Source organism: Gadus morhua, chromosome 5 (genome assembly GCF_902167405.1).
Source record: "Gadus morhua chromosome 5, gadMor3.0, whole genome shotgun sequence".
In the NCBI taxonomy this organism is placed as follows: Eukaryota; Metazoa; Chordata; class Actinopteri; order Gadiformes; family Gadidae; genus Gadus; species Gadus morhua.
This window is the reverse complement of record NC_044052.1, coordinates 10,297,350-10,312,393: the sequence shown is the minus strand read 5'-3', so window position 1 is coordinate 10,312,393 and position 15,044 is coordinate 10,297,350. Positions and strand designations below refer to the sequence as shown.

At 46.3% G+C, this 15,044-nt stretch overlaps 1 protein-coding gene across 2 annotated transcripts in view; it reads left to right on the top strand.

The window, feature by feature from the left end:
• Positions 1 to 1,060: 1,060 nt before the first annotated feature.
• Positions 1,061 to 15,044, top strand: part of LOC115544321 (formin) — a 51,885-nt gene continuing 37,901 nt past the window's right edge. The window contains exons 1-3 of one of the 2 annotated variants that reach the window (XM_030357207.1): positions 1,061 to 1,139; positions 2,100 to 3,826; positions 10,095 to 10,261. In XM_030357207.1, coding sequence (XP_030213067.1) covers positions 1,105 to 1,139; positions 2,100 to 3,826; positions 10,095 to 10,261 — 1,929 coding nt within the window. In that variant the 5' untranslated portion in view covers positions 1,061 to 1,104. Of the gene's footprint in view, positions 1,140 to 2,099; positions 3,827 to 10,094; positions 10,262 to 12,538; positions 15,020 to 15,044 lie in introns of those variants that run through there. The other variant, XM_030357205.1, reaches the window with a different exon arrangement.

Here is a 15,044-nt window from a genome sequence, read left to right as displayed (position 1 = left end):
CTTTTATTGTTGACCGATTCTCTTTTAAGAAGCTTACGCTGCCTGGTAAAATACCCTCACAATAAATAGTAAACAGTAAAATAGTAAAAAATAAATAAGCAATCAAAGCGTTGGTAACAATTTAATTCCTTGGTTCACAGAATCATTTTCAGCAACCATTCAACCACATTTTATTGTTTCGCTGGAACATCAAGCATCAGCTGCGGAATCATTTGCCTTGTTTAAAGGCATTGATGACCCTCTTCCTCTTCCTCATGATTGTCTCCCTCTTCCTCATCTGTGTCCATGTCAGCAGTGGTACTTTTTATTGACTGATCTCTTACTCATTCGGTATCATCTGGTTGCCTCTCTGAACTTTATTTTCTGTATTTTTCTAGCTCTGGACCTCCTGCACCTCTGTGGCACTATACTTTATTATTACAATTCCCAGATGAGCAGATGTGCCAACAGTTTGGTAACACACTTCTCAACTGTCAGAACGCAGACAAATAGACCCTTTTCAATAGCAACAAGCAACCATGACAATATAACATTAACTTAACATGGATTTTACCCTTTCTTACATAATTTCTTGAACAGTTTCTGTGTTCACGTTTTGTAAATCAATGCTGAAAAGCAGAAAATATATAAATTTGACGCAAGCAGAATAAGGCCCTTGGAGGTGACATTATGTCATAATCATACTCAATTTTGCCACTAGATGACACCATTTCACATTAAACTGTCGCCACTGCGTGCAAAATAGCTTTTCTAAAATGTTAGCATTTTACTCGGTCTATTTTCAACGATGTATCCTGCAGCTAATGCTAGTTTTTTTTGGTATATTAAAAACAGTAAAAAAAAGCCCTGATAAACGTGAATAATCTATGTCCGACTGACGCATCTTCTCCATCGTGCGCGTGCACGTGGGGCCTACCTGGACGGAGCAGCAGCTGCACTGACTCAGAATGGGAAGGTTTAACTCGAGGCATAAGACCAATCATAGTGCGTCAAATAAACGGTGAGCATGTCGATTGGCCGCCACTTCTGCCAGTCACGTTGGGATTAGTGCCTTCCTCTACAGAGGCAGCGGAGAGCAGCACCGGCTGCCTGCCTGCAGTAAACATGAAGAAGAGGAATGTTGCTTGCTGTGAAAAAAGGTAAGCCGCATCGTTCCAAACTAATATTTATACCCACTTAAGGTTCAATTAGAGGGGCGTCATCTTTCACTTGAATAAATGCAGGTTAGTATTTGAGAAAAAGAAATAGCCCCAAATAAACAGCACAGTTTTTATACTATATACTTTCCTATCATTGCATGCACGTTTTGTTTTTTAATTGTGCAGTAGCTTTAAAGCCTTTTCATCCTTAATCTTACCGAATGGATGCATGCATCACTACGCCTGGGCTATCTAGGCTACCAGCCACGGGGTAATGTTATGATGCAAACAGTTAAGTGATCTGCTACAATATTTAACCCAAACTTAACGTAAGCAGTCAGATGGAGCCATTTTGGCAAGTTCCATAAAAAAAATGCAGATTCAACATACTACAATGTTCAATTTAAGCTACATGGCACCTTTTGTATGAATGTGGTTTTCTTTAACAAACACTTGAACATTTTCGCAAACTAATCCTAAATTATATATGTATATGTGAATATATATGTGTGTGTGTGTGTGTATGTATGTATGTATGTATGTGTGTGTGTGTGTGTGTGTGTGTGTGTGTGTGTGTGTGTGTGTGTGTGTGTGTGTGTGTGTGTGTGTGTGTGTATATATGTATGTATGTATGTGTATATATATATATGTATGTGTATATATATATATATATATATATGTATGTGTGTGTATATATATATATATATATATATATATATATATATATATATATATATATATATATATATATATATATATATATATATGTGTGTGTATATATATATATATATATATATATATATATATATATATATATATATATATATATATATATATATATATATATATATATATATATATATATATATATATATATATATGTGTGGGTGTGTGTGTGTGTGTATGGAGAAAGAGAAATAATGGGTCAGTTTAATATATTTCAACATCTCTATTTGACAGGCAGTTTGATGGGCATAAGACTTTTGAGGACTTCCTCTGCAGTCCCCCTCACCCATCTTCACCATGTGGGCCTCAAGCACTCGACTGGGCTGCCTCTCTGATTAGAAGCTCTCGAATGATGGAGGGCAAACACACTGTCGTGCCTCTCTACCCTCCCATAAGTGAGCTTATCCTCATCAGGCTGTACGCGCCCAAGAGGTGGGCCCCTGGATTTACGTACCGGAGCCGCGCCCCTCCCCGGGGAAGGCCCTGTAATGACCGTGACCAGGCAGAGCAGGATCTCACAGAATCTAAACAAAGCGGACACTCTTCATCTGGCTCCTCGGAAGAACTCCTCCTCAACCCTCAGCCGCCTCGCTCGACAAAGGAGGCTGTTGCTGAGCTCTGCCGGCTGGCAGCGCAGCACTGGCAGCTTCTGGCCAATCTCCTGTCGCTCTGCGGAGACTGCGCCAGCCGAGTCGGGATGGGCAACCAGGAGGGGAAACTCCAGGATCACTTGGAAGGCAACGAAGTGGACCTCGCGGATCCGGCTCTCGCCAACAGCAACTACCAGCACCTGCTGGCTGTGGCCGTGGAGAGCAAGAAGGCCCCGTCCAAGGGGAGGAAGTTCAAGAAGTTTGGAGGCAAGAAGCCAGACGGTGCGGAGGATGCCACGCAGGGCAAGGCGAAGAGGAAAGGCCGACGCAGATCTTCCACCGTCGAACCTCTCCCCTCCGTTCCGGAGAGAGAGGACAGCATCTCCAGGATCCAGGCGCTTGTCTCCGATGACCGCGTGACGGCGGGCTCCTACGTCAGGCAAGCCAGCAACTCCATCCCGTCTTTGGAAGAGGTCCTGCTGGAGGATGACCTCCACGTTGAGGTGCAGGGCTGGATGGAGGACAACCCCAACTTTGACCCCCAGCTGGACTTTTGCAACGGCCTCTCGGAACTGGACAGTGATTTCTGCCTGGGCTTGCAGTCTCCCTCCACCGGCCTGCTGGAAGGGCTGAGCCGGAGGGAGAGCGGGAGCAACCTCCGTCCCTTGAGGAGGTTTGACTCTAAGGGGGAGGAGGATCAGTCGCCGGACGGCTCGGCGGAGATGAAGACGGCTCACCAGCTGTACGGCGAGATACACCAGAGGGACCCGGGCGTCCTGGTGGTGGCCAAGGTGCAGGACGTTGACAGGACGCTGCGGCATGTCCCCCTCAGGACCTCCAGCGCCGGGGTCCAGCAGCAGACCTACCGGGAATGGAGGGAAGCCACCAAAGGTCACGGAGGAAGCATCGGCCACCACTCGGGGCTGAAGCTTTCAGACGGCCTCCGTTTGCCCCTCTCCCACACCACGGACCAATACTCCCCTGCTCCGTCCCACGCCAAGAAGAGCCCCCTGTCTCCATCCCTAGCTGGGGTTTTCAACACCTCCTTCCCGGCCTCCAGCAACCTGCAGAGCATGTCCCCCGTGCTGTCCCCTCTGTCGGCCTCTGCACGGGCCAGCCCGCCGCTTAACCACAGGATCCTGCTGCTGTCGGACAAGGACGTGAGCCCCGACGGGGAGGGCGGAGACGGACCCACCGTCGCCACGGAGATGGTGGATAAGAACGGCAACAAGCAGACTGTCCCTCGTCTGAGTCTGAGCCTCAGCAGACAGCCCAGCAGCAGCAGTAGCAGCGGGAGCAGCAGCTCCAAATGGAATTCTCTCAGTCACTGCCCGACCACAACAACAACAACAACAACAACAACAACAACAGGTGATTCAGTGTTATTTGAAAAAGTCTGTTATGCTGCAACCTCTGCCTAAACATCATTGTTCCCACAGCTATGCTTTAATGCTCTGAATGGTGTTATTTTGTTTTCGGTGTATGCCCTAGATCTGGTGATGAAGGGGTCGATTACAAAAAAGGTGTTTTGAAGGGAGAGAACGGTGTGTGTGTTGAGCTATTGATGGGTTGCTTGTTACTCTGTGTCTTTGTGTCCGTCTGCACGTCCGTCTGTCTAGTCACTCAGCCTCCGAGCACCGCAGTGTGCATCCAGCCCTCCGCTGAGTGTCCACTTTCCTGTTTTCTAATGCAGACCGTACTCCAACTTTGGCAGCATCGTAAGCGTCAAACGGCAACACTTAACCTATGCAGGTATATTGCTGAGACCAGCGGAAAGTGTGAACAGTATTCCATATGCAATCCTTCACCAATGCTTCCAATTAAGCGTTGTGTTGCGGTTCCAACTTGGCTCTGTTGCCCTTTTTTGATTTGGTCACGTGAGAGCTGAGGATTAAAATCTCAACAACCACCAGTATGGCTGTAGAAGACCCTGAGAACGGTTTCCTTGATGATGAACCAGTTAACCTGTTTCAGTGCTGCAGAGGTGCCAGAGGTTGAGAGTGAGAGAGTTTTCAGATCAAAGGAGTGCGGTTGACACAAAGTTCAGGTTGTGCTCTCAGGAACAGTGCTGCTAACTGAACCATTGCCAATCTGCTGCTGCTGCTCTCCTCAGGGACCCCTCGGTCTACCCCCCCAATCACAAGAAGTCGGAGGGATTAGCGATTTGCTGGTGTGTGCTGTCCTTCCAGCTTTCAGGGGTTGCTTCTTAATCTGGCCTACTGATGGCTCAAAGCTTGTGTGTGCAAAGAAAGAATGCCCGCCTTTTAATGAAGGCATTTTCTGTCCTGACGCATCGTGTGTGAAGTCCCATAGAAATCAGAAGTCGCCTGCATCAGCAGGTCAATGGGACTTCATTGATGGTATTTTGAACCACTCTTTTTGGATTTAAATTCAAATGAGGATGAGGAGGATGTAGTCATGCCTCCTGGACTGGTACACTCTTGGCGTTTTATGTGGCCATTGTCTTTTCTTTTACAATTGGATCAGTAGAGGAGTTTTTTTGTATTCTCTATATTAAGTGCATGATGCCCATCCTCCCAGATTGGCAGTATCTTTATTTAACGCGATGCAGTCAGTTAGAACCACTGTTATTAGCCTTCTCACTCTAAGCAACATTTAGACCAGAAATCAGACGACAGTTGTATGGGGTAATTCCCTAACATATTTATGCTGTATTTGTATGTATTCATAAGTAACAGTAGTTATCTGACATGTTTTCTCAGGATATTTGTTTGTAGACTACAATAGTATAAAGTATTTTGTTTTGATCTGTTCAAAGCAATATGCACAGCGATAGCCATGAGAAAAGAAGAGTGGCAATGGTCTTCCTCACTGGCATGTGCATAGCCTCAGTCATGCAGAGATGAGTCAAATGTAGTCAATCTGTAATGACGGGCCTCTGCCCTCGGATACACGCACGCACGCACACACGCATGCTCGCACACGCACGCACAGACACGCACTCAAATTTGTATATTATTTTAAAGGCCAGCATTATAAACCACTTTTATTTGATCTCTGAACAATGCTTTTGGATTAAGATATTTCTATTTTAGAAAAGCAATTTAAAAACGGTCAGATATCAAATGAAATAACAACGAAAGAGGAACAAAGCGTTACAGTTTGGCTTTGTCGCTTTTTACCATTTAGTCCTGTTAATTGAGAATGATTAAATGCTGCTCTAAGTACTTGGATCGATCCACAATACAAACCCCAATTTGTTAAGGATTTGTTTTTGATATGGGAATCTTGTTAGGCTACCGAACAACGGTTCCTCCGTAGGTTGATAATATTGTAGTTGACTTGCTTGTTGATCTGACACTTTTGTTAACAAATCATTCAGTCTCGTCACGTGGATTAGTGCAGTACTTTTCTCAAATCAGATTTTTATGGCTACCTTATTACCAAGTATGGCTAATCCTTTAGTCAATGACTTATTAACCGGGTTATCTTGCCATATATTAACAGCAGGTTAAGGGTCGAGTTAAAGCAATAAAATGTATTGGACATTATTTATAGTCATCAATTGTATAACCGTTACGTGTGGAACAAGTACAATTTCTACAGTTCTGTTCCGGGACTGTAGAAATATCGCAGCTTCGGTATTCCACATAAAAGTTGGTTGTTTTATACAAAACATTTTAAAGGTTTTAATTTAATAACCGTACTCGCGCATGCACCTCAAACACCCCAAACACTAGGATACAGAAGCTAACATAGCTTATATGCCAGGACGGTACGCAGCTCCGTAACCATGTTAACCAATAAGCTATGGCAAGGTCATATGAATCTGATCAGCTGTGCTGCAGCAGGATGTCATCCGTCTCCTGCTGCTGCTCCGTCCAGCAAGCTGTCATTCAACACAATGTGCACTGCCCTGCAACAATCTGCAGCGCTCAGCCAAGACAACGGCCAGCTCTGTTTCAGATAATGAAGTGGATTCTGCCAAGGCAGACTGGCTGAGGATAACTTAAGGACAATCTCTCTATGCCACTGTGGCTGTCTCTCCCTCTCTCTGTGTCTCTCTCTGTGTGTGTTTCTCTCTGTCTCTGTCTCTGTCTCTCTCTGTCTCTCTCTCTCAGACAGAGAGAGAGAGAGAGAGAGAGGAGGTCCATCTCTTATAAATCACAAAATGTTTGTTTCTTAATGGACTGCTTTGCTGCGCTCCACTCTCGTTGGGAAAGAGACAATGCTCTTCTTCACTGTGGCTCTTAACAGCAGATGGTTTAGGCTACCAATGCGTGATGGCGTAATGCACTCATTGCAACAACTTTCAGATTGGATGGCTGATACTTCATAAAAACCAGACACGAATGCACCAAATGTTGCCTGGGTAAAGTGAAGCTCCTCTCCTCCAGGCACTGCTGTACTGTACATGAGGCGTGTGTGGTTTCAGTCTGGCCGGCTCTGCGTGTCCCAGCAGCCTCCGAGACCGGGTTTTTCATGAGTAATGGTTGAGCCTCCAAGCATGATGCCATGCTCCATTTCAGCTGTAGCTCTCGGTGTAACATGGCACCCCCACAGTCACACCAGTCACACCGGCCTCCCTGCCTATTCTGGCCCTTTTCCGCTCTGTAACCGCACAGCCAGCCGGTGCTGAGTCAGACATACATTACAGCCGCGTCTATTGTGTTTGGATTTTGTACAATTTGTATAAATGACAGCAATTTATTCTTGAAGGGGATGGAAGAAGAGGGTGTGTGGGTGTGGTTGGGTGTTTTAGCCAGTAAAAGTGTTACTTTCCATGCCAGTTCTCGGTATTCTCAGCAACATTAAGATAGACAAGGTTCACCTTTTTGTCAGATGAAATAGTACAACGCATGATTTCAGGTTCAAATATTTTGTGTTGGATCTGGGAGATGGAAGTTCCTTTTGTGTTTTAATTTTTTTCTCTCTAGACTCTAGAGGAAGGTTTAGAGAGATTTGCATGGAACTAACATTTGACCCTCTAGTCTCTCCAGTGACTGTTAATCCTCATCGGGATGAGTTGATGTCACATTGACTGACAGGGGATTAACCTGTCCCACTGAGACATATTGAGCCATCACTCGTAATCAGGGCCCTCCACACACTGTGCATGTGCAGTATTCTGCTAGTGAGAAGAACAAACATGTATGTAGAAAGAACATGGTGGTGAACTATTCTGGGTGTTCACTAATGTATCAGGCGGAGCTAATCTTTGGCCCCTTTCGAAGAGAGAAGGATTAAATAGGAATGAGAGGGCAGATTTGTGTGTGTGTGTGTGTGTGTGTGTGTGTGTGTGTGTGTGTGTGTGTGTGTGTGTGTGTGTGTGTGTGTGTGTGTGTGTGTGTGTGTGTGTGTGTGTGTGTGTGTGTGTGTGTGTGTGTGTGTGTGTGTGTCAATGAATTAGTGTTTGGCACACATAAATCCAGTTCCCATTACCTAAAGTGCCGGTGCCTTTCATCGTCTCGCCAATATTCAAATTCAGCTTTGCTTCAGTAGCCTCAGGAGAATGCGGTACTGCAGTGGTCGCATGAAAGGCTCATTATTTATTAGGATCACTTCATTGGATCTGTGTTAGACCGTTACTAATTAATAATCTGGATAGATACTGTTCCCTAAATACTTTCTGTCTGCTACATCCGTGAGCAGAAACAATGCATTTTTACTGCAGTGGATTTATTTGTACCACAAATGTGGTACAATGTTCCCTTCTTGTCCAGCAGGGGTCAGCGTAGGCCTCCCGATGCATATTTAATTCCGTGGTTGGGTGATGGTTAAACTCCTACAGTTTTCCTTGTACTTAACATAGTATGGACGCTGCAGGTTCTGGGATAGATGGCAGTAGATGTTTCGAATACAGTATAACGATTAGCTCAACTAAATCGGCCGTTGGAGAGCGAGGAGAGAAGCTGTGTCTGACCAGGTTCTTCTGGGCATTGAGAGCTGCCTACTGTGCATTTGGAGGCAGTCCATCATCCTTACTCAGCATTGCTAATTTTTCAAGTGCAGCAATGCAGTGTAGTTCAGCAGAGAAATCACTATAATAATGAAAAGTTGCTACTCTCCTCCTAGGTTTCCTCTGCTCTCCTGTCCTGTCATACTGCTCACCACCAGTAGGGCGGAAGGGCAGCGGTCTCAGAAAGATGATTGGCAGGGTTGTGCTGACGGTTAATCTCCCTCAGGATCAGGTTTCTGTGTTTTTGTTCTTGGTTTTCATAGAATAATAAATTGGCCCTGGACACTGATCGCATTCAAGGGGACATTTAGGCTTTTGTTTCATACAGTAATACAATGCATTCTCTATTGTAACCACATTAAAACCGGTACATTTCACACCATGCACGTACACATTGATCTGTAAATCACTTATACCACTTTCCTATATGTCTTTCACATACATGGGGGCTTTCTTGAGAAGACTGAGCAGGGGGGACTTTTGAAGAGTAAACACACCAATTTCTTCATACATTACCCAGCTATGTATGCTATCCACAAACCAGCCCCTGCAGTCTAAAGACACTATTTTTCATCAAGCCAGTGGTGGGACACGACATGAGAAGTAGAAACATGCAGAAAGAAGCTTGACGACCTGATGACGTTTCTTAAGGCGTTTTTACAATGTCGGTTTATTTATAGCGAGGCAAAAATCCCTTGACTGTACTATCACGTGATGCTCGAGTTGTGACAAGTGCCACGCCTGTACCCAGCCAATCAGAGCTTGCGTACTGGGATAAGAGATTAATTCTGTTATGCGCTAAGTCGTTCTCAATGGGCTCATAATGACGTAAGTTTTTTTTGAAGAGGATGCTGTCAAACTGAGCCGTTCTTCCCTTAACATTACCCACAGCTGTAGGACCCTGTGGTGGACATATGGGCGAGAGAGGCTCATGAAAGATTTACATATGATCTGTAAAATAGTGCTCACTCTCACTGAGATATTTCTCCTTATCTCATTACCAACATGGAAGTGTTATTTGATATTTGACTATTGTACTGTCGCAACATACATTCAGTCATTGGGTTGGGTTCTGTGAATGATTTGGTATTTGCATATCCAAACAGTAACTAAATCCCATGTGTATTAGGTCAGCGCTACACAAACCCGTTTCTTCAGTGGCTCTGTGTCGATGCAGCCTCTGATGCTGAGCATGCAGGGGAGGGGGAGTGGCAGAGTGCAGATAAAAATAGCCTCCAACAAATATTTAGCCTGCAACAGAAAGCGGTCCCTCGCTCTGAGCGCTGTGATGCTGAAACACTCTGAAGTCTCGGCCTCCACCTGCTTTGAGTCTCTCCACCTGTGACCCTGCAACAGCCCAACACCACCCACTACCTGTGTGTTAACAGCAATAAACTGTGTGTGTGTGTGTGTGTGTGTGTGTGTGTGTGTGTGTGTGTGTGTGTGTGTGTGTGTGTGTGTGTGTGTGTGTGTGTGTGTGTGTGTGTGTGTGTGTGTGTGTGTCAGATAGTAAAGTAGGCCTACTTCTCAATTCCAGCAATTCTAGGAAGCATGTTTACTTGGAAAAGTAGATGCTTCTTGTACTACTGAAATTGTATGTTACATAAATGTGCTGATTTGTATAAATGTGTTGGATCTTTAATTTTTTTTGAATTCCGAATGAAAAATTGACTTGTCATGTAGAATCAAATAAAGTATATAACGTGTGTGTGCGTGCAGACGATGCCCTCATAAGTCAAGATGATATCTGGATGCTGGACGGGGACGACTCCCAGGAGCCTTTGTCCCGGGTGCCCAGACCAGACCGTCTGGACTTCCTGCGAATCACGCCTCCAGAGGACGACATCGTCGGAGACACACCCTACTACCCCAACCTAGACTGCACGGTAAGCAGGCCAAGCCTATGTTCACGCGCAGGCGCACACATACTTGACTTCTCTCACACCTACATTTTATGCATACAATTAATTTTATTGCTTATCCTCCCTTCCTGGTAGCAGGTTTCTTCTGCTCTTCTTCCCACTGCTCTGAGCAACACATGTTCCCTTGGGGACTGTAGCATTTCTGGTCGTTAGGATTAGGAGCTCTGTCCAGTCGAGCGGTTCAACCACCTGATCCAAACTACTTAGAACTGTATTAGGAGGTCATGAATGTAGAACTCTGGGCCCAGCTTGAACTTCGAGCTCCGTCTCCTCAGCACTGCCGGGCGTTATCAGCCTCTCGTGTGTACGAGTTGGAAGGATCTCTCTCCCCTTAGTGTTCCTTTGGATCGCTCTCCTGCTCTTTATGTCTGTTCTGTTTGTCTGTAACTTTTCTTGAGGCGAGAGAACAACGAAGCTTTGGAGCTTGACAAGCAACTTCCCAGCTTGGTCAATCACTATCCAAATACGTTTCTGGACAACAGTGTCCATTCATGTTTCAGTCAATTGTAGTGATAACTTGACGCTGTGTGAATTGGTTTCTCAGCCGAACCAACCAGACCTCTGATAAAAACAATAGAAGGCTTGGTGTAGGTTTGCGGTTTACATTCCTGTGGCTGATGACCTGGTTTAGGTACAGAATAGCGTGTGGCTCAGCTTGCCAGGTCTTTGTATTTCCAAGACAGAAAGAACATCTCGACACATGCAACACCCTCAATGCCAAGCCCAATTACCTTTTTAACCTGGGATTATATTCTTACTGCAGCTCTCGGTGGCATAGACTCCCGTTGTTATCCATAAAATACATGGAACCAATCACCGCGTATTGTTGCTCTGCACAGGATAATCTGTTGCTTTGAATAATTTTCTCAAAACGTTTGGATTTGTGTGTAGCGATTGTGATATTTTCTTTTAATAAAATATTTTCGTTAGTTTTACATTCAGAATGGGGGAGCATGGATAAACACAATATGACTGAAGACTGAAGGACAGTATTTGGCAATATTCAGAGCCTCATATTCCTTGACTTTTCACAGACCCTACCTTCAACGGAATGTTCTGCAGTAGGAGAAGGACACATGGGTCAGGGTCAGTACCAGCATGGAACGGGTCGGTGGTGAAAAGTACCCGGAGAGACATAACATTCAGGGTCCTTCTGTGAATAAGACCAATAGGCAGACATTATAATGGTCATTGATTCTCTCTTACATCTCAAATTGCTTATTTAGATGGATGACTTCAGTAATTCAATGATGATTACTATCCTGTTGCAATAGTATAATGATAATTTGATTATACTATAGCAAGAGACCAACCACTTAAACTGCAGTTGGTGTGCAGTGGTATCCGACTCGTGACTCTTTCCACGAGCATTCCTCTAAGAATCCATCTTCCCTCTTGGCTTACATGTGCCATGTGTGTTTGCATGTTATAAAGCAATCACATAACCCTTAAACCCTAGGACCCCCTCCCATACTTGATCCCATACAGAGGATTTGCAATTCCTAGACCTAAGTTCAGGTCAAGGAATATTTAGCATTGTTTACCTTTTTTATATAGTGAGCATTGACAAAGCGTTAGAAACATGGTAGGAATGAAGTGACGTGTGCTGTTTTGAGCATTGAGTGTGCTCGACCAGTCCGACGGAATGCTTTGAGGCTGACCTTACTACACGATACTTATGCATTCAGAGTGGTTAAAATGCCTCTGGTAGCAAAGAGCACGATGGGATTGTTCTCTGAGTTTTGTACCCACTACCTACGATTTCTTTTTTTTAAGGAATACCTAAGAATATTCCTTAAAAAATGTGGATGTTCAACTTTGATACTCTAGATATTCTGGTTCTAACTGCTTTTTCAGCTGCTCTTTCATAAGTTTTCCACCAGCTCTCCGCTCACTTAATCTCAGTGTTGTAATGACCCACTGCTGCGCTTAAAGGTTTAACCAGGGGCTGTTGTATTTGCACCTCCCTTCCGCTCCACCAGACCGCAGTCCCTAACTCACACAGACAGAGTTTCCCTGAACCACGGCAACACAGACATACTACGGAGCATGTCAACACAGAGAGGAGAGAGGGAGCGTGTGCATGTGTACACACTACCTGGGGCAGCCATTTTGCCTAAGTGAGTGAAAGGGGGTAATCAGACACCTGTGGTGCCTGCCGGTCCCAGGTCCCTCCCAGTCGGGGTGGGACGGAGGCGGGCCCTAGACCGGATAAACCAGTCAGACACATTTCTCCCCGACCTCAGGGGGTTTTCCTCGCACCCCGTAGCAGCCTGGGAGCAGAGGTTGGTAGAGTGAGGCAAGCCACGCACAGAAGTGGTGAGGCAAGCCACGCCAGTGAATCAAAATAACTCTTGAACTTTGTAACTTTCCATACCAAAGTGATCGGGGCTTCTTTTTTTCCTTCAAATGTTTCTGGAAGGTGGATGATCGTTCCCAGGAGGATTATACTTGGAAATATTTCCAGCAGCGACTGAGCTGCTTGACTGCGATCGGAACGCCGGTGGACGTTACTTACTTTGACCCAAAGGAGAGGTTACCTGTGACTTTTTTTTTTTTACGACATTATTGAAGGCTGCTCTGTATGCAGGAGAGATAACGTTTATTATTGTGTGTAGCCACTTTAGGAAGGTTAAGGAGAGGAGAGAAGTGCAGTGGGCTTTCCATACAAAGGACATTTGTTCCCAGGCATCGTGGGGGTGGAACAGGAGCAGTTTGGATGACAGGAAGGGGGAGAGATGACCCTTGACATCCTAAAAGGGACACTGGACTGGGGCCAAAACGTGTCCCTCCTTTCACCTTGAATCGGTTCCTCCAGAAATACAACAGGTTGAGAAACAAAAAATGGAGGGTGCTGGTAGGAGCCCGACTAAACCGGAGAGCCTGCCTCCCAGCTCCTTAATCAATAAGCTTTCCTCCGTCTTCGGCCGCGACTGGTCTGCACCGGCCGGGACAGCCGTCCTGACGTCTTTCAAAACTCTTTCGAAGGAGGAAGCTACTGTGGATGAAAGTACGCAAACATCTAGGCTCTTAAGCACAAATGCCGAGCTGCAAGACGGCGTGTATTCCCGTCATAAATGTGTCTCTGCGCCTTCCGTGGAAACGCAGGATGTTCAATCGGGGACGTTCACCCTCAAGGAGCAGTCAGTTGATTCGGATTTGCAGCGGGTCACCATGGTGGAGACCTACAGTGACGCTGAGAACGACGACGTTGACGACGAGAAGGGGATACACACAGCCGTCGCACAATCGGGAGGGCTTTTTCGGACTCCGGAGATGCTGCTGTCGGAACAGACGGGCAGGGGAAGAGAGCGGCCCGGAGATCCGCCGCTTGAGTCCGGCCAGGAGTATAGATATAACGAAGAGAACGTGGACTACCCAGTGTTTAGAACTCACAATCTGATGGAGCTATCCCTTAAGAACCCGTCTGCACTTTCCAAAAGCAGGTTCCCCCGGACAAACTCTAAGACGGGCCAGGATGATCCAGACGGTCCACTGAGGGACACCTCAACCAACACGCCTGGGAATGACGAAACGCGACTATTTGAGGCTGTGGCCACACACGTCAAAGCAGACACCGTCAGCTTCAGTAGCATAGACGTAGTAACCGGTCCGGACAATGTGAAGGCGGAAGGGCTTTCTTCAGCAATAGACTCGGCAGATGAATCTGGTGAATCTGCATTGTTGTCATCTTCTGAGGCGCCTGTTAAAAAAGTATCTTTGATTTCCTTGGAAGTAGAGCGACAGAAAGCCCGAAACGTGGACCAAGTGAAGGAGATAAGCAGGAAGAAGCCAGGAGATGTGAAGGGGCCAGAGGAGTCTCGTTCCAGCGCTGTCTCCTCCCCCCTCCCCCTATCTACTACCACAAAAACTGTTTCACTCGGAACCTCCACTAGCCCAGAATCACAGTCGGACACTAATGGCAAGACTGAGGACCTTTCAGGGTCCTCTGGTTGCACCAAAGCACACAGTAACTCATCCGCCTCACCCCGGATCACACAGGACCCCACCAAGACTGGTGTCAGATCACCTAGCTCGTCCCCAAAGAAAACGGCCTCATCCCTCCCGGCCTCCGCCAACTCATCCCCCTCCAAGACGGCAGCCTCGTCTCCGGCTCCGCCCTTCCAGCTGCCGGCTCTCTTCAGCGGGCTGAGGGTGCACAAGAAGGGTGCAACTGGGGAGGACCGGGAAACGCTTTCGGAGATCAAGCAGAGGGAGAAGGACACTGAGCTGGCCGTGCTCAGCCTGAAGAAGACCGTGAACAAGGCCAAGCAGTACCCCGAGCAGATCGTGGTGACGCCGGTCAGGAGACGCAGCGAACCCAAACAGATGGCCGAAACCAAGAGCAACCTGCTCGGGCAGCTCAACCTGCTCCTGAACCTGGACAACCATGAGATGAGCAGCAGGCCCGACCATGAAAAGGAGTCCCCCGCTGAAGCCAAAAAGGATGCCCCCAAAGGGGAGAAGGAGGGGACAACGGAGCAAGACGTGGCAGTCGTCACAACGCCAACTGAAAAAAAGAAAACCTCAGATTTAGCCTATGAAACTTTTAAAAACCTTTTTGGCCCAAAAACCCCGAAAAAGGGGATCACGGAACCTACGGACCTAGATGCTGTTAAACAGAAACTTAAAAGCGAGAAGGAGCTTCTGAAGTCTATCTTTGACAGAGCTGCAAAGTCTCCACTCAGCCCCACTGACCCAAAGAGTCCCACAGAGGTTTATGTATGTACCCGCCAACACAATCACT